Source organism: Somniosus microcephalus, chromosome 32, assembly GCF_052327205.1.
Source record: "Somniosus microcephalus isolate GS21.2 chromosome 32, FLI_Smic_1.0, whole genome shotgun sequence".
Lineage (NCBI taxonomy): Eukaryota > Metazoa > Chordata > Chondrichthyes > Squaliformes > Somniosidae > Somniosus > Somniosus microcephalus.
Genome location: NC_141018.1, coordinates 25,468,741 through 25,495,116, shown reverse-complemented (window position 1 = coordinate 25,495,116; position 26,376 = coordinate 25,468,741). Strand labels below are relative to the sequence as shown.

The following is a 26,376-nucleotide window of genomic DNA, read 5'->3' as shown; positions in this document are numbered from 1 at the left end:
CCATCCGAATTGTCTCTTTAGGGCTTTCACTTGAATGTGTCAGCTTCTGTCAAAAGCCTGGGTGTACGGTTAATATTTCCCCCACAGCTCTCTCTCTCTCCGAGCCTGCCCTAGCGCCTTGATGCTGCAGACTGAGCATGTGCGGGTTAGGATGATTGGCTATGATAAATTGACCCTTAGTGTTAGGGGGATTAAATACGTGGGGTTACGGGGATAGGGTGGGATATGTGTTGGTGTAGGGGTTACGGGGATCGGGTGGGATATGTGTCGGTGCAGGCTCGATGGGCCGAAATGGCCTCTATCTGCACTGTGGGGTTTCTGTGATTCTGTGATTCTGTGATGTGCAGGGTACGCAATCTTTCAGCATGCATCAGGATGATTCCCTCAGCGTGAAGCCTCTGCAGGGGAATCCTTAAATTACCTTGTTTGCCCCAAAATATTTGAAAAGCAACTGGAAAATTAATTTTAACAGCTTTACTCGGGTAAACGACTTTTTTGAATAAAAATACTGATAATGATGCAAATGGTTAGCATTGAGACTTTTTTGTATGAGGTAAATGTTTATCTGATTAAAATTATTAACATTTTCTTGGCTGACAGCATGAGTAGCTCTTCAGAGCATGCGAGAAGCAAGCAACAGAATTAATTGTAAAAGCTTTCTTCAGTTAAAGCTTCAGATCTAAACTTTCCATCAAGTAATTATTCTTTATTCCACCCTACGTAAACTTGAGGTTATCCAAAACCCGGCTGCCCGTGTCCTAACTCGCACCAAGTCCTGTTCACCCATCACCCCCTGTGCTCGCTGATCTACATTGGCTCCCGGTTAAGCAGCGCCTCGATTTCAAAATTCTCATCCTTGTTTTCAAATCCCTCCAAGGCCTCGCCCCTTCCTATTTCTGTAATCTCCTCCAGCCCCACAACCCCCCGAGATATCTGCGCTCCTCTAATTCTGCCCTCTTGAGGATCCCTGATTATAATCGCTCAACCTTTGATGGCCGAACCTTCTGTTGTCTCGGCCCTAAGCTCTGGAATTCCCTCCCTAAACCTCTCCGCCTCGCTACCTCTCTTTCCTCCTTGAAGACGCTCCTTAAAACCTACCTCTTTGACCAAGCTTTTGGTCACCTGCCCTAATTTATCCTTATGTGGATTGGTGTCAAATATTTTGTCTTATAATACTCCTGTGCAGCACCTTGGGATGTTTTACTACGTTAAAGGCGCTATATAAATACAAGTTATTTTGTTGTTGTTGCTGTTATTTACTTCAAAGGCAAAAAGGGAACAAGTAAGAATCTCATCGACATGACCGATAGACATTTTGCCAACGTTTTTTTAATTTCCCAAGATTGTCTCCCCTCTTTTTCTTGCATATTATTGAGAAACCCAGTATGAATGACCAAGACCCATTATGCGGGACACTGTACACCCAGGCTTTTGACAGAAACTGAGACATTCAAGTAAAAACCATAAAGGCACAAATTTGGATGTAATAAATTTGCTTCCAAGAAAGCCACCATGATCGCAATATCTGCAATTTTAACCTGCTCTCCTGAGCAGGCAGCAAGGACAGGCTCCCGGAGCCAACTGGGTCCTTCTTTACATAGGCATGTTGCAGCCTGATGACATCATTGAGACCCGACTGTAATTTTAACTCAGGCCTGAGTGGGGAATCCACCGTTTTTCTAATACTGAAAGAAAGAAACTGTTGATAATTGATATTGCTACTTCAAACACTGCCAAATTTTTAAGCAAATCTGTTAATTTAACAAAATAAAAAACAATAGTAAACAAAAGCAGCTTCACACTGGAATTAAGAAACATTAGGGGAAAATGTCCCCTTTTTGCTATTTACAGTCAAATCATGAAACAAGTGGGACAGAAGATGAGGTGAATTAGGAAATGATTAGGTGCAGTCAAGCTTAGATTTTTACAAAATATTTTTGAGCCCAAAGTGAGGGATATTAGTGCTGGGAATGGACCTCTGCCCATTTCAGGCACCCTGGGGTAGATTTTTAACTTGCCCCAGGCCTGAAACTGGTGTTACAGATTTTTTTTCATTCATTATCGGGATGTGGGCGTCACTGGCAAGGCCAGCATTTATTGCCCATCCCTAATTGCCCTTGAGAAGGTGGTGGTGAGCCGCCTTCTTGAACTGTTGCAGTCCGTGTGGTGAATGTACTCCCACAGTGCTGTTAGGGAGGGAGTTCCAGGATTTTGACCCAGCGACAATGAAGGATCGGCCGATATATTTCCAAGTCAGGATGGTGTGTGACTTGGAGGGGAACTTGGAGGTGGTGGTGTTCCCATGCGCCTGCTGCCCTTATCCTTCTAATTGGTAGAGGTCGTGTGTTCGGGAGGTGCTGTCGTGTAGAAACTATCCGATGTTCAATTCCATTCAGTGAAAATCGGGCAGCTTCTACAATGGGCGGATGACTCACGACACCAGTTTTAAACCCAAGTTCAAAATCTACCCCCAGCACCCCTGCCCATCATGTGTTAGCATCAAGGACTCTTAGGACACATGCAGACTGAAGCTCCCTTGACTTTATCCTCCAAGAAAAGGCCTCAGACCCAACCTCAGAAGAACATCTCCTACCGTACCAGTGACACATTTATTCCCCCCATTTTCCACACAGCCTCTCTGAGTGAATTAGCACCAAATTAAACTACCCACTGGAATAACAACAGAAAATGCTGGAAAAACTCAGCAGGCCAGGCAACATCCGTGGAGAGAGAGTCAACGTTTCAGGTCGAAACCCTTCATCAAGACTGAAGAAGCACAGGAAATGAAAGAGATTAAAAGGCTAATTTGGGGGCTGGGAGAGAACAAAAGAGAAGTGAAGAGACATTAAGAGGTATTCAAAACGAGACGAGATGGTGATAGGACTAGTGGAGACAAAAGACGGCTCTAGATTAGGTGTGAAATGCGCTGGCAGAATGGGAGGCAGCTGCCATGTGGGAGAGAGAAAAAGGGGGGGGGGGGGAAAGGGCCAAAACAAAAGTGTGGATAAAAAATTACCCACTGGAAGCTGGATTGAGACTGGCAAAGGTTTTTTCCAAGTAGGAAACCCATGGGCTGATTTGAAACCATGTCCTAGGCCACTGCCTAATCCATTTCACCACCTAGGTTTCCCCAAGCTTAGATTTTTTTAAAAATGCTGTAGAGTGAAGGAGGGGGCAAAGACTGAAGCTCCTTGGGAAAAATGAGTTTGAGTATGATACGCTGCAATGGGTATTCATTTCAATATGATGAGAGGGCATGTAGGAGAGCATATTTGGATGTTAGGAGGAACAAGAGAGGACAGTTCAGAAGAACAATGGCCGTTGTAGTAATCTGTAAAAGAGAGACAAGAAAGGTTTCGAGAGGGGTTGGCACTTAGAAAAGAATTGCCTATCAGAAGACAGGCTCTTTCTTGTACCCCTGCCCAGGAATAGAACCTTTTAGTAAATTGGCAATTGTACTATTACTAGGCAGTAGAGGCCAATTCATTAAATATATTCAAGAAGGAGTTGGATATATTTGTTAAGGCTAAAGGGATCAAGGGATATGGGGAGAAGGCAGGGACAGGGTACTGAATTTGGATGATCAGCCATGATCGCATTGAATGGAGCAAGCGGAAGCCAAGCGCAGGCAGCGCAAGGAGCGCACGTCAACCCAAGCACCCCACCCACCCGCCCCTTCAACCACCGTCTGCCCCACCTGTGACAGAGACTGTCGGTCCCGCATTGGACTCATCAGTCACCTGAGAACTCATTTTTAATGTGGAAGCAAGGCATCCTCGGTTCCGAGGGACTGCCTAAGGAGAAGAAGGGATGGCGGAGCAGGCTCGAGGGGCCGAATGGCCTACTCCTGCTCCTATCTTCTATGTTTCTATGTACTAATGTCTTCTTGTGGGATATTTTAGGAAAATGGGACAATATAATAGTACACAGTCTTCCCTTAAGGTAAACACTTTTTATATTATTTCTCAATCTAACACTTCGCAATGGGAAGCACAGCTCACTACATACATAATGAAAAATCAACAGTATTAAATGCTTGACAGGGCTGGACACTTAAAAAAAAAAGCACAGATGTTACATTTAGAAATCTGTGTGCATTAAATAGAACGAGGGATTCATAAAAAAAACAACACATGTTTAATGATGTTGCAATTTAAACCAGGGTATTTGATCTTGTATTGTCCTAGGATGAACCTGCTTTTCTATTGTTTTGAGCGTGTGAACGATAATTGTGTTTTATATTTGCTGCAAGGGATTATTCGCGTGCTGCTGTTAGCACGGCGCTTACATAACTCTTCCTGCTCCACCAAATCATCGAAAACTAAATTGCAAACAAAAAAAATGTCACGCACGCTCCAATTTTCTTTCCTGCAGGCACGAGTTCGCGCTCGGTTTCATGGGCAATGTCTGCCCTCTTGCATCTCACCCGGTGGTCATGGTTCATTTATGAATTAGACACTGAAGGGCTAATTTTACCAGTTCGCGCTCCCTGTGGGAAGCCTCACCTGCAAAGTGGTATCATTATTTGTAACATCCTTGCCAAACTCATTTATAAACAGAGTATTTGCTCAGTGGCACCACCTGTAATGTACCAGTACTGTTTGGCTGCTGATCGGATTTGTCTTTGGCACTGTGCACCAAAACAAAGCAAAGACAATCTGAAAATTGCACAGTCTGCAGAGGAGGCCATTCGGCCCATCGTGCCTGTGCCGGCTCTTTGGTAGAGCTATCCAATTAGTCCCACTCCCCCTGCTCTTTCCCCATAGCCCTGCTATTTTTTCCTCTTTCAAGTATTTATCCAATTCCCTTTTGAAAGTAACTGTTGAATCTGCTTCCGCCGCCCTTTCAGGCAGCGCGTTCCAGATCACAACAACTCGCTGCGTAAATAAATTTCTCCTTATCTCCCCTCTGGCTCTTTTGCCAATTATCTTAAATCTGTGTCCGCTGGTTATCGACCTTCCGGCCAGTGGAAACAGTTTCTCCCTATCTACTCTATCAAAACCCCTCATGATTTTGAACACCGCTATTAAATTTCCCCTTCACCTTCTCTGCTCCAAGGAGAACAATCCCAGCTTCTCTGTTCTTAATGGTGCAGAGCAAAATTAAAAGTACAGCTAGAAATATTTACCTCCCCAAAAGGAAATTACAAATGCCGCTGACTTTTATCTGGGTTAGAAGTTAGTAGCAATATTCAGACAGAAAATAATTCACTCGTAGGAGAAATACAGGCTTATTTTCAGAAACCCTCTTCTCTCTTCTCTTGAAAAAACAAGGCTGAGGGGTGACCTAATAGAGGTCTTTAAAATGATGAAAGGTTTTGATAGAATGGATACAGAGAGAGTGTTTCCACTTGTGGGGAAGAGCATAACTAGAGGCCATCAATATAAGATAGTCACCAAGAAATCCAATAGGGAATTCAGAAGAAACGTCTTTACCCAGAGAGTGGTGAGAATGTGGAACTCGCTACTACAGGGAGTGGTTGAAGCGAATAGTATAGATGCATTTAAGGGGAGGCTGGACAAGCATATGAGGGAGAAGGGAATAGAGGGTTAGGCTGATAGATTTAGATGAGGAACGATGGGAGGAGGCTCGAGTGGAGCATAAACGCCGGCATGGACTGGTTGGGCCGAATGGCCTGTTTCTGTGCCGTGTATCCTGTGTAATCCTATGTAAACACAATGTTAGCACAACGATATCAGCATCTTGAAGTATCACCAAGTGCTGTGTCAGAGTGCCATCTGAAAGGCGTATTCACAACATGCTGTTCCAGGAGATAGCACGGCCCATCTCAGTTAAAGTATGTTTCATCTTTTTTCCTGTTATTTTATCCACCTGCTCTCTGGAAGAAGTTGACGAATGCCATGGTAGCCCTCTGGTAACTTTCTCAAGTAGCCATTCTTTCACCTGTGAACTAGACAGTAAGTCTAAGTGCAGGGTTCAGGGTTGTGAAGGACGACGCTAGAAAAGAGACAGGAGGAAATGTTTCTTTCCGCTGAGGCGATCGACAGGTGAGATGCGTTACCAGGGAGAGTCGTTGAGGGCAGAGCATCTGATTTATTTAAGAAGCAGCTGGATGCTGCAGGGGGATTGGTACTCTTGAAGGATAAAGTCAAATGGACTGAAGGGCCTTTTTTATCAGAACCGATCTTGTGAATGTTGGAAGGCTATTGAAGCATGGGGGCATCAAAGCTGGTACAATCATTTCCTCTTCCAACAGCCATCCATTCTCACGCACACACACCACACTGGGGTTATTGACTAGCAGTCAGTAGGAGGAATCGCACCTGTTTTTTCACCTCTAACTCAGGGGTACTGAGACCAATTGTAGCTGTCCAACCAGCATCAGCAACGTCAGCACAAATTGTGGATCCAATCTGGGATCTTCCTGGTCTGAATGGCTCAGTTCTTGGTGGGGGAGGGGTGAATTTTTTATTCATTCACAGGATGTGGGCGTCGCTGGCAAGGCCAGCATTTATTGCCCATCCCTAGTTGCCCTTGAGAAGGTGGTGGTGAGCCGCCTTCTTGAGCCGCTGCAGTCCGTGTGGTGAAGGTGCTCCCACAGTGCTGTTAGGGAGGGAGTTCCAGGATTTTGACCCAGCGACGATGAAGGAACGGCTGATAAGTTTCCAAGTCAGGATGGCGAGTGACCTGGAGGGGAACTTGGAGGTGGTGGTGTTCCCATGCACCTGCTGCCCTTGTCCTTCTAGGTGGAAGAGGTCGCGGGTTTGGGAGGTGCTGCCGAAGAAGCCTTGGCGAGTTGCTGCAGTGCATCTTGTAGATGGTACACACTGCAGCCACGGTACGCCGGTGGTGGAGGGAGTGAATGTTTAAGGTGGTGGATGGGGTGCCAATCAAACAGGCTGCTTTGTCCTGGATGGTGTCGAGCTTCTTGAGTGTTGTTGGAGCTGCACTCATCCAGGCAAGTGGAGAGTATTCCATCACACTCCTGACTTGTGCCTTGTAGATGGTGGAAAGGCTTTGGGATTTACTGACAGTGTCATTGGGGAGTGTAGTACAGTATTTCATTATTAGTCAGAGATCATTTAGATCACTGAGGTAAGTGAAGAGATGTTCTCCTTGACAAGGCTAAGTCTTGAAAGGTCAAATTTCTCAATCACCTGAGTTCGTTGACAAATGCTATGTGATCATTTAGGAATTTGTGGCCAGCTTTCTTAAAGTGGATGATGTCATTCCAGGGGGGAATGAGCTATTGTGAAAGTCACAAATGTTCCAAAACCAAACAAAGAAAGTTTTGGTCTGGCAAAGACTCATTGAAAAGGCCGAGTGTGGATTATACCATGTGTTTCTGTCTGGGACCGTACACATTTCTCTGAGTGTATTGATTATTTATAGTGTTATTTTCATATCACGTTTTAGAATTCAGTGCTTCAAACACTTTGATGTGACATATCTTTCAAAGGACTGCAATTTTTTTTCATTCTAGTATTTGCATGTGTTTCATCTGTTGCTGCTAACGGGAAAGGCCATTTGAATCGATGTTAAAAAAAAACACCGACAGCTGTTGGGCTGAAATTTCATTACTTGTTCCACATCTCAGACCGACCTAATTTTCTCCTGGAGTGAAGCCAACCAGACAGAAAATGCACCATAACTTTGTCCTGGACTGCAAATGATTGCAGTGGAAGCTGCTTTATACGTGGGCAAACAACTCAAGACAGACACTTACTTGGAGTGTCCTGAATAATATTGGATTCAATATAGGAGCACAAGAACTTTCAGGAACAGGGAAGACCTGTAGGGCCGCAAGCCTTTCCCCTTTTTTTTAAAAAACAATTCTCAATCTCCTGCACCTGCCATCTTACCATCTTTCAATCCCCTTCCTCTGCCAAAGCACAGTTGATTGTTTGTTGAACCCATTTATACGGTCCACTTCAATGGCTTTCGCTTAATCCACAGACCTGTTTTCCCATCAGTTGAAAATGTACTCCCCGACTTCCCTTCTTATTCCCAACTTCTTCATTTTTACTGCTGTCCCTTGGTGCTAGAACCCGTCCCCCGATTTTTTACATCAACTCCTTCATAGCCTTAAAAACTTCAGTGAGGTCCTCTCAGTCTCTTTTCCGAAAAAAAAAGTTTTCTGAGACAGGGCATATCCTCCAAAAGTTTTTTATGTTTCCTATTATATTTTCATATAAGGACAGGAAGAAGTAGCAAAAGTAAGGCTGACTAACCTTCCCCCATTTTAATAATTCATAATAAGCCATATGTCCTTCCATTGTGATCTTGCTATGGAAACTCCAGACAGAAACATACAGAAATGTTAAGAAATCTAATGGAAACAATGTGGACCAGTAGAGATGATAGGACCAGGGTAGAAATGACAGTCAGTATTGTTCTCATACAAACAATTAAACTGACTGCTCCAGCTATGTGAACTCAAGTACTAACCTGCTTAGAGAGAGAAAGAAAGACTTCCATTTATCTATCGCCTTTCACAACCTCCGGACGTCCCAAGATGCTTTACAGCCAATGAAGTACTTTTTTGGAGTGTAGCCAATGTGGCAGCCAATTTGTACCCAGCAAGCTCCCACAAACAGCAATGTGATAATGGCCAGATCATCTGTTTTTTTTAATGATGTTGATTGAGGGATAAATATCGGCCAGGACACCGGGGTGGAAGCCTGTGCTCTTCCCCGAAATAGTGCCGTTGGATCTTTTATGACCACCTGAGAGGGTGGACTGTGCTTCAGTTTAACATCTCATCCAACAGTGCGACACTCTCTCTGTACTGCACTGGGAGTGTCAGCCTAGATTTTTGTGCTCAAGCCTCTGGGGTGGGACTGGAACACACAACCTTCTGACTCAGAAGCAAGAGAACGCTACCAACTGAGCCACGGTTTAAATGGTCTCAAGCAATTGCAAATTCATGGGAAGTACCGGCTAAAGGAAATGTGCCCATGCTGGTTGAGATAGAGACAAGAAAACACCATCCCTACTCGTTCTCCTCTGTGCTCGCCTGCCCGGCCTCCCATCTTACACCCTCCGTAAACTTGAGCTCATCCGAAACTCGGCTGCCCGTGTCCTGACTTGCACCAAGTCCCGTTCACCCCTCACCCACTGTGCTCGCTGACCAACATTGGCTCCCGGTCCAGCAACGCCTTGATTTTATCATTCTCATCCTTGTTTTCAAATCCCTCCATGGCCCTCGCCCCCTCCCTCACTCAGTAACCCTCTCCAGCCCAACAACCAACGTTTCCCGAAGGCGCCGCGCGCCAATCCAGAGGTCCCGCGCAGGCCGCTCACAAGCTGTTGTGGCGGAAAGAGATACCGTGCATGCGCAGCAAATTTAAAAGGGTAGCGCACGAAAAAATAAAAAAATGGAGGGAACATTGCCTAAAACCCTCCGGGATCACCGCACTGCTCCAATTCTGGCCTCTTGCGCATCCCGATTGTAATCGCTCCACCATTGGTGGCCGTGCCTTCAGCTGCCAAGGCCCAAAGCTCTGGAATTCCCTCCCTAAACCTCTCCGCCTCTCCACCTCTCAATCCTCCTTTAAGACGCTCGCTCCTTAAAACCTACTTTTGGTCATCTGTCCTAATATCACCTTATGTGGTTCGGTGTCAAATTTTGTTAGATAATCGCACCCTGCGAAACGCCTTGGGACGTTTTACTACATTAAAGGCGCTATACAAATGCAAGTTGTTGTTGTCATTGTTGTGTGCCTCGATGCAGTTATTACTAGTACCACGTGCAAAGCGATTCTGGCCCTGACGGATAACCTTGGATCTATCCCTGTCTAGCCTTTCCCAGTTGTTCGGAGCACCACAGCTGTCGGGATGGGGAGAGGGATACATGCTGGTCAAATCAGTGTGAGTTTTCACGCTGAGTGACTCATCATCCTACCTTTACCCTTAAATAGCCGTGCACTAATTAATCTTGTATGCACAATTAAAACCAAATAAAGGTGTCTTATTAGATTAATGGCTTAGTTAAAATAGTACACAAACACATTAACCAGCGGGCTAAAAATACAAAACTCATAATTTCCAACACAGCAGATACATTCATTATATTTAACCCAATAAACAAGAAAATCTTTTTTCAGGTAAATATTCTTTTCCTGTCACTGTATGGCTGGGATTATCCTTTTTGGGGCAGAGTTACAGTGGGCAATATTTCCACTTGCCCCTCTGAATTCCAATCAATGGGCTGAGGCTCATTATCGATGCATGGCAGGTTTCCGTGGCTCAGTGGGTAGCACTCCCGTCTGAGTCAGAAGGTTGTGGGTTTCAAGTCCCACTCCAAGAAACTGCGGCATAAAACCTAGGCTGGCACTGCAGCGCAGTGCTGAGGGAGTGCTGCACTGTCGGAGGTGCCGTCTAGCGGATAAGACGTTAAACCGAGGCCCCCGCCTGCCCGCTCAGGTGGAGATAAAAGATCCTCCTGGCACTATTGGAAGAGGAGCAGGGGGAGGTGTCCACAGCCAATACTTATCCCTCAACCAACACCGAAAAAAACAGATTATCTGGTCATTATCACATCGCTGTTTGTGGGACCTTGCTGTGCTCCGTGGAAATTCCGGGTCCATGTATTTTCTATCCTCGTTAAAAGCTTCAAATGTGGAACCTTATCAAATCTAACTGTTATTGTATAGACTGGATAGCTCTCATTCATGAACTTAATCATCTTCTCCTAGCGTAATTTCTTACATTGAAACAGTGACCACACTTCAAAAATACGTCATTGGCTGTAGAGCGCTTTGGGACATCCTGAGGTCGTGAAAGGCGCTGTATAATTTCCAAGTCTTTCCTTTTTTCAGATGGTGCCCACTATTGGCCCCAAAGGGAAGGCCAGCAGTGCTGGAGCACCACGAGGCAGGGTTGGAATTAAAGGGGCAGAGGCGGAATTAAAGGGGCAGAGGCTGCAGCCTCTGGAGATCTAAGCAGAGGCCAAGGCCTACATACATAAGTCACTGGGGTTGGGATGGATGGAGAGGAGGCTGCTACAAGGCCCTTTCCCTCCATGGGGGGGGGCACATTGGGGCTGGTACTGCAACTTCCCAGGGCCTACTGCCACCTGTCTCATGGTGGTCAGAAAGTGGTGACAACAGGATGGGTGTGAGGGAAATCCACTTGTGTACGGTGGGCGGGGTTGAAGGTCCAGTCACAGTGGAAGCGGTGATCGGGAATTCCCAATCGGGACGGTGAGGCAGTGATAATCCTCACCACCCGAATTTTCTGTCATTCTCTGCCTTGATCCAGCCCGACTGTAAAGGAGAGATTGGGTCGACTGGGCTTATACTCGCTGGAGTTTACAAGAATGAGAGGGGATCTCATTGAAACTTATAAAATTCTAACAGGACTAGACAGACTAGATGCAGGAAGGATGTTCCCGATGGTGGGGGAGTCCAGAACCAGGGGTCAGAGTCTAAGGATAAGGGGTAAGCCATTTAGGACAGAGATGAGGAGGAATTTCTTCACCCAGAGAGTGGTGAACCTGTGGAATTCTCTACCACAAAAGGCAGTTGAGGCCAATTCATTAAATATATTCAAGAAGGAGTTGGATATATTTCTTAAGGCTAAAGGGATCAAGGGATATGGGGAGAAAGCAGGGACAGGGTACTGAGTTTGGATGATCAGCCATGATCTCATTGAATGGCGGAGCAGGCTCGAGGGGCCGAATGGCCTACTCCTGCTCCTATCTTCCAAGTTTCTATTCCCAGTCTACAGTTCATAGTGCAGTTTAATTCTCTGATTGGGCATCAGAATCTTGTGAGAAACCATTTTCTGTCGCATGAAGTTGCTTGGGGGGGGAAAAAAATGGCCTGCGTTGCTGGACTCCTCAGACAGTAGACCAAGGGATAATGGGAGCTCTGCTGTATAGAGGAGTAGAGGACTTACCTCTTCCCATTGATGAATGTAACGAATTAGTCGGGATAACCGCAGCAACCGAAGAAGACTGAGGATTTTGGTAAACCTCACAATCCGCAGCGCCCTGGCAGTCTTATAAACTTCCGAGTCAATCCTCGTCTCAACTATTAGAAAAATATAGTCCACCGGAATGGAGGATATGAAGTCCACCACAAACCAGCTTTTCAGGTACTTCATCTTGATTTTCTGCGGATCTAAAATAATCTCTGTGTTGTCCTCCACCACAATCCCAGTCCTGAAATTCAGCACTAGATCAACGAGAAAGAAGGTGTCGGACACGACATTGAAGACAATCCAAGGAGTGGTGTTTTCGTCCTTGAAGAACGTGATGCCTACAGGAATGATGATCAGGTTTCCCACCATGAGGAGCAGCATAGTCAGGTCCCAGTAGAACCTGGAAGGATAAATACAGACAATATTTTTTTCAGCCCTTTACTTAATTCATACAAAGCAATTAAAACAGTTACAGGAAACTTTTTTTTATCCAGCACGGACGGGACCGACGTGGTGCCGGTTCATCAAAAATTCCAGATAACCAAAAGCTATAGTAAAAGATACGGCGCTGAGAGCTCTGTATAAAGCAACAAACCCTGTTGCTTAGCAACAGGTTCAGAACAATGGCCACAAGTTGCAAGCATCTCTGTAGCTTAGCAACAGCTGCAGCCACACCCTTGCACAGCAACAGATGGAGGAAGGCAAGTAATAAAAGTTACCTGAACCTACTCCTGAATTTTGCCGGTTAACCGAGATTTCCGGTTATTTAGGTGCCGGTAAATTGAAAGTTTCCTGTACGCAGAATTACATAGAATGTACAGCACAGAAACAGGCCATTCGGCCCAACTGGTCCATGCCGGCATTTATGCTCCACACCAGCCTCCTCCCACCCCGCTCCATCTAACCCTATCAACATAACCTCCTATTCCTTTCTCCCTCATGTGTATATCGCGCTTCCCCTTAAATGCATCGATGCTATTCACCTCAACTACATGAGTGTAGCGCGTTCCACGTTCTGGAAGCCCGTTCCACATTCTCTTCATATCCCACCCACCATTAATATAAATTTCTCTCTAAAGATTAATCTCCATCGACCAAAAACTCAGTATAAAATTCTTAAAGGGCTTGACAGGGTCAATGCTGAGAGGCTGTTTTTCCCTTGGCTGGCGAGTCTAGAACTAGGGGTCATAGGCTCAGGCTAAGGGGTCGGCCATTCAGGTCTGTGATGAGGAGAATTGTCTTCACTCAGAGGGTTGTGAATCTTTGGAATTCTGTACCCCAGAGGGCTTTGGTGCTCAGTCCATGAGTATATTCAAGGCTGAGATCGATAGATTTTTGGATACTAAGGGAACTAAGGGATATGTCGATAGTGTGGGAAGGTGGAATTGAGGTAGAAGATCAGCCATGATCTTATTGAATGGCAGAGCAGGCTCGAGGGGCCAAAAGGCCGACTCCTGCTCCTATTTCTTATTATGTTCAGTGGATTGCAGGAAGCTGCCCTGAATCACCAAGCATGCAATTGTGGCAGAGCCACCAGGGGGTCTCTGATCTAATGTACATAATTATCTTTAACAAATTATGAGCTACAGAATGAATCTGTATCTTGGTTCATATCATTGCATGTACATAGCGCGGTCCCTTTAAGAACGAGACCAAACGCGATGACGTCATCACGTTGATCACGTGATCCTCCAGCGGCGGGAAAACGTGATGACGTGATGACGTCAGGCTGGGGAGCCGCCCTAGCCAGTCCTCGTGGAGCCAGCAAAGAGTACAGACCTGTAATGTAGTTCTCCTGTGTTTTCGTTTTAAACTCTGTTGATTAGTATTAAACATCGTTTGTTTGATAGATTGACTCGACCTCAGTCCTTTAGTTAGGAATCTAGCCATTCCTACATAATCACATTTTTAGGTGTTCCCTGCTTTATACTCGCATCTACTTTTTTGGCTAAAAGTAGCTGACAGACGAAAATATGCCCCTTAATGTCACAACTGACTTAAATAAGAAGGAAAGGCTTTTTGTTCCAAATACACCCTCGGTGTCTGTATAACAGGGGGCCTCAAAACTTCAGATTGTACTGGGAGCTGCCTGACCTTAGAAAAAAACGTGACCAGTTCGGAGTTGGAACGAGCGTTAAAATGAATGGAGCCGCGCTGGGATTGGGTTTCTCCCTGGTGATGATGTCAACACAGCAGCCAAAAGGGTCCCGGGTTCCTCTTCCGGTAAGAATTTCAAAATTTTTTTTCTAAAATGGTAAGCTGTGCTTTTGTCATTTCTGTTTTGTGTAGACGCTGGCGGAGATTTGAACAAAGTCCACTGGGGGAAAAATTCAGTATCGCCCCGTGTGGGGCGTCATTATCGGCCGTGTGCAAAGTTTAGCGCCTGGCGCTAATTATCGCCTCCGACAGCAAACTTGGCTTTTATCGCCCCTGGAGGTGATTGGAGCGCTAAATCAGGCGCTTCACACCTGTCTTAAGGCGCAAAGGCCGAGGAGTGAGGTGCTACCTCAGAGCACTGGCGAAGCAAGGAAGGGCAAATTAAAATAAACCTGCAAAGTGCTGCTCAGTACTCAAAACTCCTTCACACAGCGTTGAATCTCTCCAGAAGTCTCTCTCTCAGACTGCGTGGTGCAAAAATGTCACTGACAAAAAAAGGCAGGAAGCGGTCGCATTTAAATACCGCTCCCCCAGTCCCTTTCTGACAGCATAACGCTCCCCTCAACCTGGCATTGCTAGTGGCAGGCGGTAAGGCAGGGGGCGCCACTCAATATCTGGTCCGGGGCGCTAACGGGGCGTTGCGCACTCGACTGACGTCACAATCTGCCGGCGCAGGAGATCGTGGCGGTAGTGTTTAGCGCCGCCGCAAAATGTCTAGTTAATTTCGCGAGCGGCACAAACTTCGCCGCGCCCGAGCGCTAGTTGCTTTGTGCCCCATTAGCGCCCTCTTAAGGCGCTAACGGGAGGCGCACACAACTGAATTTTTCCCCCACTCTCTCTTAGACTTTTCATCCATTTGGTTTGCTGGGTATTCTGTGGTGAGTGTCTCACCTCCTGACTCCCCAAAGCCTTTCCACCATCTACAAGGCACAAGTCAGGAGTGTGATGGAATACTCTCCACTTGCCTGGATGAGTGCAGCTCCAACAACACTCAAGGAGCTCGACACCATCCAGGTCAAAGCAGCCCGCTTAATTGGCACCCCATCCACCACCTTAAACATTCACTCCCTCCACCACCGGCGCACCGTGGCTGCAGTGTGTACCAGCTACAAGATGCACTGCAGCAACTCGCCAAAGCTTCTTCGGCAGCACCTCTCAAACCCGCAACCTCTTCCACCTAGAAGAACAAGGGCAGCAGGCGCATGGGAACACCGCCACCTCCAAGTTCCCCTCCAAGTCACACACCATCCTGACTTGGAAACATATCAGCCGTTCCTTCATCGTCGCTGGGTCAAAATCCTGGATCTCCCTCCCTAACAGCACTGTGGGAGCACCTTCACCACACGGACTGCAACGGTTCAAGAAGACGGCTCACCACCACCTTCTCAAGGGGCAACTAGGGATGGGCAATAAATGCTGGCCTCGCAAGCGACGCCCACATCCCATAAACGAATAAAAAAAAATCTAAACCTGATTACCGTGTGGTATGAATCAGGTGCTACAACGAGATGGCAATGCGAGTCATTTGGTACAAGAATGCATTGTGAATTGAAGGCAATAACTCACAGAACCAGCCATCTATTGAACTGGAATTGCTATCCGCATACTAATTATTCCCACTCCTGTTTATTTAAAAACCACATTTTTACCACATATTTCTAACATAAAAAATATCACAGGAAGATATGTGCTTAAAGTCAGTGGTGCATCCTGGCATTCAGCTTACATCATTACAGGATCGCCATCCCTGAGATGGCACGGCGAGCAGTGTTGGAATCAGGGTGGGGCCAATGGCTACACAAAGCAGCTCTTCATTCGCTGCTTTCATTGCCCCAGGAACCTGGGCTAAGAGAGCAACCTAAGTGCGCCAATCTCTATGTTCATGTTTAAACCATTAACATTAATACGGCACCTTTAACGTAGTAAAACATCCAAAGGCGCTTCACAGGAACATTATCGGACAAAATTTGACACCGAGTCACACGGGAGATATTAGGACAGGTGACCGAAAACTTGGTCCGAGGTAGGTATTAAGGAGCATCTTAAAAGGGGGAGAGAGAGGTAGAAGTGGAGAGGTTTAGCGAGGGAATTCCAGAGCTTAGGGCCCGGGCAGCTGAATGCACGGCCGCCAAATGGTGGGGCGATGGAAATATGGGATGCGCAAAAGGCCAGATTTTGAGGAGCGCAGAGATCTCGGAGGATTGTAGGAGGTTACAGAGATAGGGAGAGGCAAGGTCATGGAGGGACTTGAAAACAAGGACGAGAATTTTTTAATTTTAAACACCGTCACAGATCTCCTTGTAGACCTTGCGCATGTTTAATCCTGGCATTCTGCAGATGTGCAAACCGGTCGTGACAGTTTGCATCGCATGAACCAGTGTTGTGATAACATGAGCAACAAGCGATGACATAACAACGGAAACATCTAAAGATTCCTTCTGTTGCTAATGCATCAAGACACTTCAAACCAGATCAATAGCTTTGCCAGAGGCCCCAAGGCTGGGAGCAGTCAGGAGTGTCTGTAAAAAGGGAGTCTTCCCAGCTGCCAGTCTTCCCTAATTCCGCAAAATTATTTCTGGGTTGTTGCCAGCTGCATATGTCAGGAGCTGGTAGCTTTAGGTCAATTAAAGTAACGCAGCTAGAGTCAACAATAGACCACAGAAGATTCCTGGATCCAAACCCACACCCCTGCAAATCTTTAAGATCTCTCCCCTCATTCCTCCCTTCTCCAAAAAGTAAAGTCGCGGCTTAGACAATCTTTCCTCATAAATCAGCCCTCTAAGTTCAAGAATCAGCCCTGTAGCCATCCTTTGCGCTCTCTCCAATAATTCTACAGCTTTCCTGGAGTACAGAGAGAAAAATTGTAAACAGGCGTGCCCTCAGATTCAGTTGAAGTTGACGTACCATTTGAGCTTTCAGGGTCTCCCTTCCCTTGCAATCCCCCAGAGCCTACATTGTATTGATGTTTCTGCTACCAACAACAGCTGATGACTGCACAGTGTTCAGCGCCATTCACAATTCCTCAGATAATGATGCAGTCCATGCCCGCATGCAACAAGATCTGGACGATGTTCAGGCTTGGGCTGATAAGTGGCAGGTAACATTCACGCCACAGAACTGCCAGGCAATGACTATCTCCAACAAGCGAGAGTCTAACCACCTCCCCTTGACATTCAGCGGCATTACCATCGCCAAATCCCCCACCATCAACATCCTGGGGGTTACCATTGACCAGAAACTTAACTGGACCAGCCACATAAATACTGTGTCAACAAGAGCGGGTCAGAGGCTAGGTATTCTGCGGCGAATGTCTTACCTCCTTACTCGCCAAAGCCTTTCCACCATCTACAAGGCACAAGTAAGGAGTGTGATGGAATACTCTCCACTTGCCTGGATGAGTGCAGCTCCAACAACACTCAAGAAGCTCGACACCATCCAGGACAAAGCAGCCCGTTTGATTGGCACCCCATCCACCACCTTAAACATTCACTCCCTCCACCACCGGCGTACCGTGGCTGCAGTGTGTACCATCTACAAGATGCACTGCAGCAACTCATCATGGCTTCTTCGGCAGCACCTCCCAAAACCGCGACCTCTTCCACCTAGAAGGACAAGGGCAGCAGGCGCATGGGAACACCACCACCTCCAAGTTCCCCTCCAAGTCACACACCATCCTGACTTGGAAGTATATCGGCCGTTCCTTCATCGTCGCTGGGTCAGAATCCTGGAACTCCCTCCCTAACAGCACTGTGGGAGCACCTTCACCACACGGACTACAGCGGTTCAAGAAGGCGGTTCACCACCACCTTCTCAAGGGCAATCAGGGATGGGCAATAAATGCTGGCCTTGTCAGCGACGCCCACATCCCATAAACAAATTTTTTTTTAAACTTGCACATACATGGCACCCTCAACAGAACAACACCCCAAGGCGTTTCGCAATGGAGATATGCTGAACCAGGGAGGGAGAGATTAGGAAGGGTGACCAAAAGCTTGGTCAAAGAGCTGTGTTTTGAGTAAGGACACCCTTCTCTTTGATAAGCGCTAAAACTATACGAGACAAAAATGACCAAAAGGGTGTTGAGGCCTAATCGCAAAGGCTTTGAAAGGAAAAATATACATTCTTCGAACCCGTGAGAAAACTGGTGATTTTCTGTAATAACACATTCTGAGAATAGTTATGCAAACAAGCTGCTGCATCTATTTATATTTCAACAAATTCCACCGGTTTCGCACAACAAAACCTTTCTCTTTTAGCAGGGTGGTTAAACCAGTAACACTGAACACATTCTCTCAACTTTCATCCGCAAATGAAAGGCTTTGCAATTAATTAGTCAGATTGCCTCGAACCAGACTCGCAGCCTGTTCCAACGAAAAAAATGTGACCCGAAATAAAAGTGAAGAACTTTTAACAAAATTACAAGGAGGATCTGAAGGCCAGCGGAAATGTTAGCCGGCCTAAAAAAAAAACAACCTAAACACAGCATCAGTTTTTGCAGGGCAAGCTTAGCAACGGTTGCCATGGAGAGGGAGTCACCAAATTCATTGATCTCTGGACAAAAGCAGCAAGGGAGTGACTGGTATACGATAAAACCTGTGTAAAACTGCTGCGCAGGCAAAGATAGTCTGAAACAATTGTACTTAAACTGCTCTGTTGGTGCAGTCTTTTTTATCTCTCCTTTTGCCAGCCGCGCACATTTGACGTTACCAGAAATGGGAAACTGCAGTTACGAGGAGAGACTTCAGATACTTGGACTGTTTCCACTGGAGCGGGGAAGGCCAGGAGAGGATTTAATAGAAACATAGAAACATAGAAGATAGGAGCAGGAGTAGGCCATTTGGCCCCGCGAGCCTGCTCCGCCATTTAATGAGATCATGGCTGATCATCCAAATTCAGTACCCTGTCCCTGCCTTCTCCCCATATCCCTTGATCCCTTTAGCCTTAAGAAATATATCTAACTCCTTCTTGAATATATTTAATGAATTGGCCTCCACTGCCTTCTGTGGTAGAGAATTCCACAGGTTCACCACTCTCTGGGTGAAGAAATTCCTCCTTATCTCGGTCCTAAATGGCTTACCCCTTATCCTTAGACTGCGACCCCTGGTTCTGGACTCCCCGACCATCGGGAACATCCTTCCTGCATCTAGTCTGTCTAGTCCTGTTAGAATTTTATAAGTTTCAATGAGATCCCCTCTCATTCTTCTAAACTCCAGCGAATATAAGCCCAATCGACCCAATCTCTCCTCATTCGCCATTCCTGCCATCCCAGGTATCAGTCTGGTGAATCTTCGCTGCACTCCCTCCATGGCAAGAACATCCTTCCTCAGGTAAGGTGACCAAAACTGCACACAATACTCAAGGTGTGGTCTCACCAAGGCCCTGTACAACTGCAGCAAGACATCCTTGCTCCTGTACTCGAATCCTCTCGCTACGAAGGCCAGCATACCATTTGCCTTCTAGAGGTTGATAAACTGTTAAGGGTTTTGATTGATGAATGGAGAAAGACCATTTCCTCTGATTGGGGACAAGGGATGATCAATTTAAAATTGTCACTGAGGGTGAGGAGAGAGGTTAGGAGACATTTCTTCATGCGGAGGGCTGTTAGAGCATGGGATGCGTTTCCCTGTGGATGCGGAGGCAATTACATCTCTTAATGGAAAATTGGATAAATATTTGGTGCAAAGAAGGGTACAGGGCAAGAGCACAGCAGTGGGATCAATTTTAGATTGCTCTAGCAAGGACTCGGCACGGACGCAATGGTCTGAATGGCTGCCTTCCGTGCAGGAAATTTCTATATAATAGAATAGCACAGCGCAGAAGGAGGCCATTCGGCCCATCGAGTCTGCGCCAGCTCTTTCGAAGAGCAATCCAGTCAGTCGCACTCCCCCGCTCTTTCCCCATATCCCTGCAATTTTTTCTCCTTCAAGTATTTATCCAATTCCCTTTTGAAGGCTGCTATTGAGAATCTGTATCCACCGCCCTCTCAGGCAGCGCGTTCCAAATCCTAACCCCTCGTTGCGTACAAAAGTTTTTCCTCACGTCGCCTCTGGTTCTATTGGCCAATCACCTTAAATCTGTGCCCTCTGGTTATCGGCCCTTCAGCCTTACCTTTTTGTTGCTATGCTATAGTTCTATGGTTAGGCTGGCGGGTTCCTGTAGCTTGGACAAGAAATGGGCCATGGTTTGAAAGCAATGATCCGAGCTCAAGGGGCTCATGTCTGCTTCGTTGTAGCACAGGAATGGAACTTGTTGAGGAAGCAGAGAGAAAAATGTTTAGGGTGGCTGAGTGTAGCAGCTGACCAACTTGACATGAATCTATCTTCATCCTATCACGTTCTCTTTTAGTGTAACGCCTGAAGGAAATTTGATGCACGAGGAAAAAAACTAGTCTTGACATGGCCAAAGTGAGTCGTCACTGTCATTAAAATTTCCACCCATTTATAAACCTCATTCATTCCCCAGCCAAGAGTGAGAAGACTACAGGTTGATTATCCGTTTGAAGAGGAATGGAACGGCAGTAGGATTTGTGCCCGGCCCTAACTCCTCATGTTGGCCCAGCCTGATGTTCGGGTTGAGCTCCGATTGAATCATTCTGACCAACTCCTGGTGGTCTGTCTGCCGCTGCTAATTGCTCACCTTGGGGAGACTGGGTGGGGGAGATGAAAGTCACTGTGGCAGGTGCCCAACGGCCCCCAGGGCTAGGAGAGGAAAAAGAAGCACCCCTTGCCCTGCAATCAATTGCACTAGAAAAGACGGCCCTTTAATTTTAGCAACACTGGACACCAAATTCAACAGCATTCCAGAAACCCCATGTTGCTTAGGCCTTAATAATTGGGACAACAGCAAATCACTCCTTCCGGGTGAAACAGCGATTTACTTGACTTTGTGCAACTTAGTATACTGTATTCGCTGCTCACGATGCGGTCTTCTCTACACTGGGGAGACCAAACACAGATTGGGTGACCGGTTTGAGGAACACCTCTGTTCAATCCGTAAGGGTGACCCTGAGCTTCCGGTCGCCTGTCACTTTAATTCTCCGCTCCACTCTCACTCTGACCTCTCTGCCCTCGGCCTCTTGCACTGTTCCAACGAAGCTCAACATGAGCTCATGGAACAGCACCTCATCTTTCGATTAGGCACTTTACAGCCTTCTGGACTCAACATTGAGTTCAACAATTTCAGGCTATAACCCTGGCCCCTATTTTTTCAGATGGCAGCTGTTGATGATTCTGCCATTCCCATTTACACCCCTTCGAGCCCCATCTTTTGGTTCTTTACTTATCCCATCTCCTTTTGCCACATAACAACAGTGACTCCACTTCAAAAGTATTTCATTGGCTGTAAAGTGCTTTGAGACGTCCGGTGGTCGTGAAAGGCGCTATATAAATGCAAGTCTTTCTTTCTTTCATGCTTTGTACAATCACACCTTTTGTCATTTAATCTCTCCTGTCTTCCACCCTATCACAGACCTTCCCTTTTGTTCTTTCCTCCCCTCCCCACTTTCCCTGCCTCTGCACCTGCTTCAAACCTGTTCCATCTCTAACTTTTTCCAATTTCGACCTGAAACATTCACCCTGTTTCTCTCTCCACAGATGCTGCCTGGCCTGCTGAGTATTTCCAGCATTTCTGTTCTTATAATTGGGAACTATGTTCAATGATGTATTCCCATCGTTAATGTACCATTATGCACAACCAAATATCAGATATGTTCAACATCTGTCACTTGTGGTGGAAAACTCCGGAAGTGGCGGAGGACATCGGGGGAGCCAGTGATCCATCGGAATTCCTGCTCCTGACCGCCCTGCTGCCGCCTGAGGTCATAGTCATAGAGTTATACAGCACAGAAAGAGGCCCTTCGGCCCATCGTGTCCGCGCCGGCCATCAAGCCCTATCTATTCTAATCCCATTTTCCAGCACTTGGTCCGTAGCCTTGTATGCTATGGTGTTTCAAGTGCTCATCTAAATGCTTCTTGAATGTTGTGAGGGTTCCTGCCTCTACCACCCTGTCAGGCAGTGAGTTCCAGATTCCAACCACCCTCTGGGTGAAAAAGCTTTTCCTCAAATCCCCTCTAAACCTCCTGCCCCTTACCTTGAAACTATGCCCCCTGGTTATTGACCCCTCTACTAAGCGGAAAAGTTCCTTTCTATCTACCCTATCTATGCCCCTCATAATTTAGTACACCTCAATCAGGTCCCCCCCTCAGCCTTCTCTGCTCTAAGGAAAACAACCCCAGCCTGTCCAGTCTCTCTTCATAGCTGAAGCGCTCCAGCCCAGATAACATCCTGGTGAATCTCCTCTGCACCCTTTCCAATGCAATCACATCCCTCCTATAGTGTGGCGACCAGAACTGCACACAGTATTCCAGCTGTGGCCTAACTAGCGTTTTGTACAGCTCCATCATAACCTCCCTGCTCTTATATTCTATGCCTCAGCTAATGAAGGCAAGTATCCCATATGCCTTTTTAACCACCTCATCTACCTGTCCTGCTGCCTTCAGGGATCTATGTACATGCACACCAAGGTCCCCCTGATCCCCTGTCCTTCCTGTTACAGGAAGTCCAGGTCTACTTGTTGCCGGGCTCCGTACAAGATGTCAAGGCCTCCAAATTTCCTTCCCTGTCACTCGTTGAAAGATATTTCCCCTTCTGGACACCTTTGCCAGACAGCCCGGGAGATAGTTTGAGATCAGAAATCACCTTGTGGGAAATGCAATAATACACTGTGGCGCCATGTATTAGTGCATCAACAGGGCAGTGGGTTACCCCAGTAACATCTTAGATGATTAATTTGTTGGCTTTCTTATTCCGACACCTCACCAGCATGTGGCACAAATTGAACAGATGGTTTCTAGTTGTTGGCACCACAAATAATCTAACTTGTGATGGAAACAAGTAGACCATAATGCCACTTGGTGGGTTACTATTGCAAGTACAACCACTCCCCGCTGTTTAATTAACACTTATCTAGAACAATTTGTAATCATCTATTGAGATCTATATAATATTGCCATTATAATGCAGGTGCCTGTTTGACATAGAACGATATTGCCAATTTTATATTGCTTTTTAATGCTGGCAAAGTGGAGCTCTGAGAAAGCATATTTAAAAACAAGCATGGAACTCCATTCACAGGTGCTGAAATGATGTAGGCAAGCCAACAGTGCCGCCCGTTCTTTAAAGAAAAACTTGCATTCCTCCAGTGCCTTACCATATCCTCACAGTATCCCAAAGTGCTTCACAGTGAACAAATTACTTTGGAAGTGTGGTCACTGACATGAATCTTGTCATTCATGTGAAAATGACTTATGAAATAATACTGGGTGGCCTGCAGGTGGCGCTGTCCAGGGAGAGTATAAATACTCGGGCATGGGCCCAGCTTGCTCAGGACATTCTTTAACAGGAACTAGTGAAGGACACAACTAGACCTCCATGTTGTAAAACGGTTGATTAAAGCTTTGTTTAACGCTTAGACCAAGGGCCTAGTAGTTTTCTTACGTCAGTCGCTATGTTGTGGAAGACCAAGTTGTGCACAGTTGGGTCCCACCAAAAGCAAATGAGATAAATGACCAGTTAATCTGGTGGTGTTGGTAAAGGGAGGAAAGTTGGCTAATTAACTGGGATAACTCCCTTTGCTCTGCTTCAAATAGTTCATTCTGGCGATGTGGGCGTCGCCGGCAAGGTTGGCATTTATTGCCCATCCCTATTTGCCCTTGAGAAGGTGGTGGTGAGCCGCCTTCTTGAACCGCTGCAGTCCGTGTGCTGAAGGTGCTCCCACAGTGCTGTTAGGGAGGGAGTTCCAGGATTTTGACCCAGCGACGATGAAAAATAGTGCCTGAATAGGCAGGTGAGATCTCAGTTTAACATTGCATCTGAAAGACTGCACTTCCAACTGTTAAGTCTGTGTGTTATAATGAGAATTACTACACAGACCACAAGAGTAACTTTTAACAGGCCTTTACTAGTCGAAGGTCCGGGCTGAACTGCCCAATAAATCATTACACAGCACTTATATACCGGTGTGGTCACCACCGGTATTACAGTATACAGCAGCCAAGATAAAGTAGTGCAACCCTTAAAATAGTTCTCTTAAAGGTGGAACGGTTACATACACTACAATCCTCCCTTTTTAGCTTAACAGTATATGTTCCCCATTAAACATAACATAACATATATACACAACTTCATGTAAAAACAGTTCACAGATTCAGTCTCTCTGGAGGCTTCCTGACTCGGTCCGGATAACGCCTCGGTGGTGTAGTAGTTTTCGGTGGTGTAGTAGGTTCTCGTTGCTGGGGTGACTCATCTAATAGTCCTTCACTGGACTTAACAGCTTGAACTTTCGTAACTTCAGAACCAGCATTGCTGACTTCGAAAGGCTCGAGTACCTTGGGAAGTTTTTCTACTTCCAGACTGATTTGGCTCAGTTCGGAGGGACCACGTGCATGACCTGGTAGGGGTGATAATGGTTCAGATGAGTCATCATCTTCTGCTTCTTCTCTATTGTCTTCTATTTCCTCCATCACTTCAGCTTGTGCCTCTGCCACCAATTCCCTGAGTGGCTTATTACTGCTGACACTGCTCACAAAAGGGTGCTCTTTCTTCTTAGCTTTCAACTGATTGATGAATTTGACATATTCCCTTTCTTGCTCAGCTTTGATTCGTTTGGCCTCATCGCGCAGACGGTTTGTGTGTTCCTGATCCATTTTCTCAATCAGCTGCTTCTGCTGTCTTCCCAGATTCTCCAACTCTGTGTCAAAGAACTTTTTCTTTGCATTCATCTCTTGCTCAAAACGGCGAATCATTTGTTCTAATTGCTGTTGTAGTTTGAAATTGAGTTGAGTTCGAGCCCGGTGTTCCTCAGAAATGTGCATGTCTGTAGACTGGACAGACTCAGGATTCTCTGTCAAACTATGTTGTTGTTGTTCAGTGGAATTCTGTTCTGATACTTTGTTCTCTTCTGAAGCATTTATGCACTCCTTCGTTTTTCCATCATTAGTCTGCAAGTCCATTTTAGACTTGTCTTTTGCACATGGGCTGGTCTTACCATCATCAGCTCCAGAGTCTGAGCTAATTGTCTTCACCGAGTTCTCACTCTCTGCTTTGTCACTGTCACTGCTGCATATGCCCTCATCCAATATTCTGGACAATCGTTCAGGTTTGACATTTTTCTTTCCGGAATCTACCGTTATTGCTTTTAGGGAGTGCCAGTCCATATTTATTTTCCTGATCCACTCCCGTCCCAGAAGTAGTGGACCTCCCTCAGGTAGTATATATAAGTCCATTCCTTGGTGTTCTTTGCCCTTGTGTATCACCTTGACTTTTATCTTTCCGATGGGGTATACTCTTTGCCCCGTGTATGTCTGCAATACTATCTCCGTATCCCGTAGGGGAATATGTGTGAATAACCTTTTGTAATCTTGCTTATTCATGACCGTCGACGCCGATCCGGTGTCCAATTCCATCTTCGCTTGGACTCCTGCTATCTGCAGTGTGACCCAGATAGTTTGTAGGTCAGCTTCCTTACTTACATTGTGAATTCTCAGACTACCCAGTTCCTTGCTGTTGGAGTCCGAATCCGAATTCTGTTCATCCGAACTCTTCTCAGCCACCTTAGGAACCTTTCTGCACCTTTCCTGTGGTGACTTTTTGTTGCTGGTCTTCTTTCCTGACCGGCATACTTTAGCTATGTGACCAAGCTTGCCACATTTTCTACATTCCTGGTTTTTAAACCAGCATTGGTTCTGATCGTGTGTTGTCTTTCCACAACGATAACATTTCGTTGTACCCAAAGCCATTTGATCTACGCTGAGTACCGCTGCCTTCAGCTGCATTTCCGCAGTGCCTCTCGCTGCGGCTTCGTGCGATGCTGCAATAGTGACAGCCTTATTAAGTGTAAGATCATTCTCTACAAGTAGCCGCTTTTGTGTTCCTTCTTTCGACAATCCACACACGAATTTGTCTCTCAGTGCCTCTGTCAGTCTTTCCCCAAACTGACAGTATTTCGCTAGCTTACGCAGTTCAATTAAATACTCCGCGTTACTTTCCTCTTTCAGTTGCGTTCTCGCATAAAATTTAAATCGTTCCGCTAACATCAGCGGTGTGGGGTTCAAATGATTTTTCAGGACAGCAACAATTTTAGCGAAAGTCTGATCCGTCGGTTTAGCTGGTGATAGAAGATGCTTCAATAGCCCGTATGTCTTCGCACCCATTGAGTTTAGTAAGGTTAGTGCTTTATCTTCATCTGATATTTTATTTGCCTTACAATATATCTCTATGCGTTCTACATACGTGGCCCAATCTTCAACATCGGGATCGAAATCGTTGATGTTACCA

General features: G+C 46.1%; 1 protein-coding gene across 1 annotated transcript in view; it reads right to left on the bottom strand.

Moving 5' to 3' along the window:
• The window catches only part of hcn4 (hyperpolarization activated cyclic nucleotide-gated potassium channel 4), a 398,010-nt gene that overhangs the window by 326,228 nt on the left and 45,406 nt on the right, over nt 1–26,376 (bottom strand). Inside the window, exon 2 of the mRNA XM_085972020.1 lies at nt 11,863–12,286. Coding sequence (XP_085828146.1) covers nt 11,863–12,286 — 424 coding nt within the window. The remainder of the gene's footprint in view (nt 1–11,862; nt 12,287–26,376) is intronic.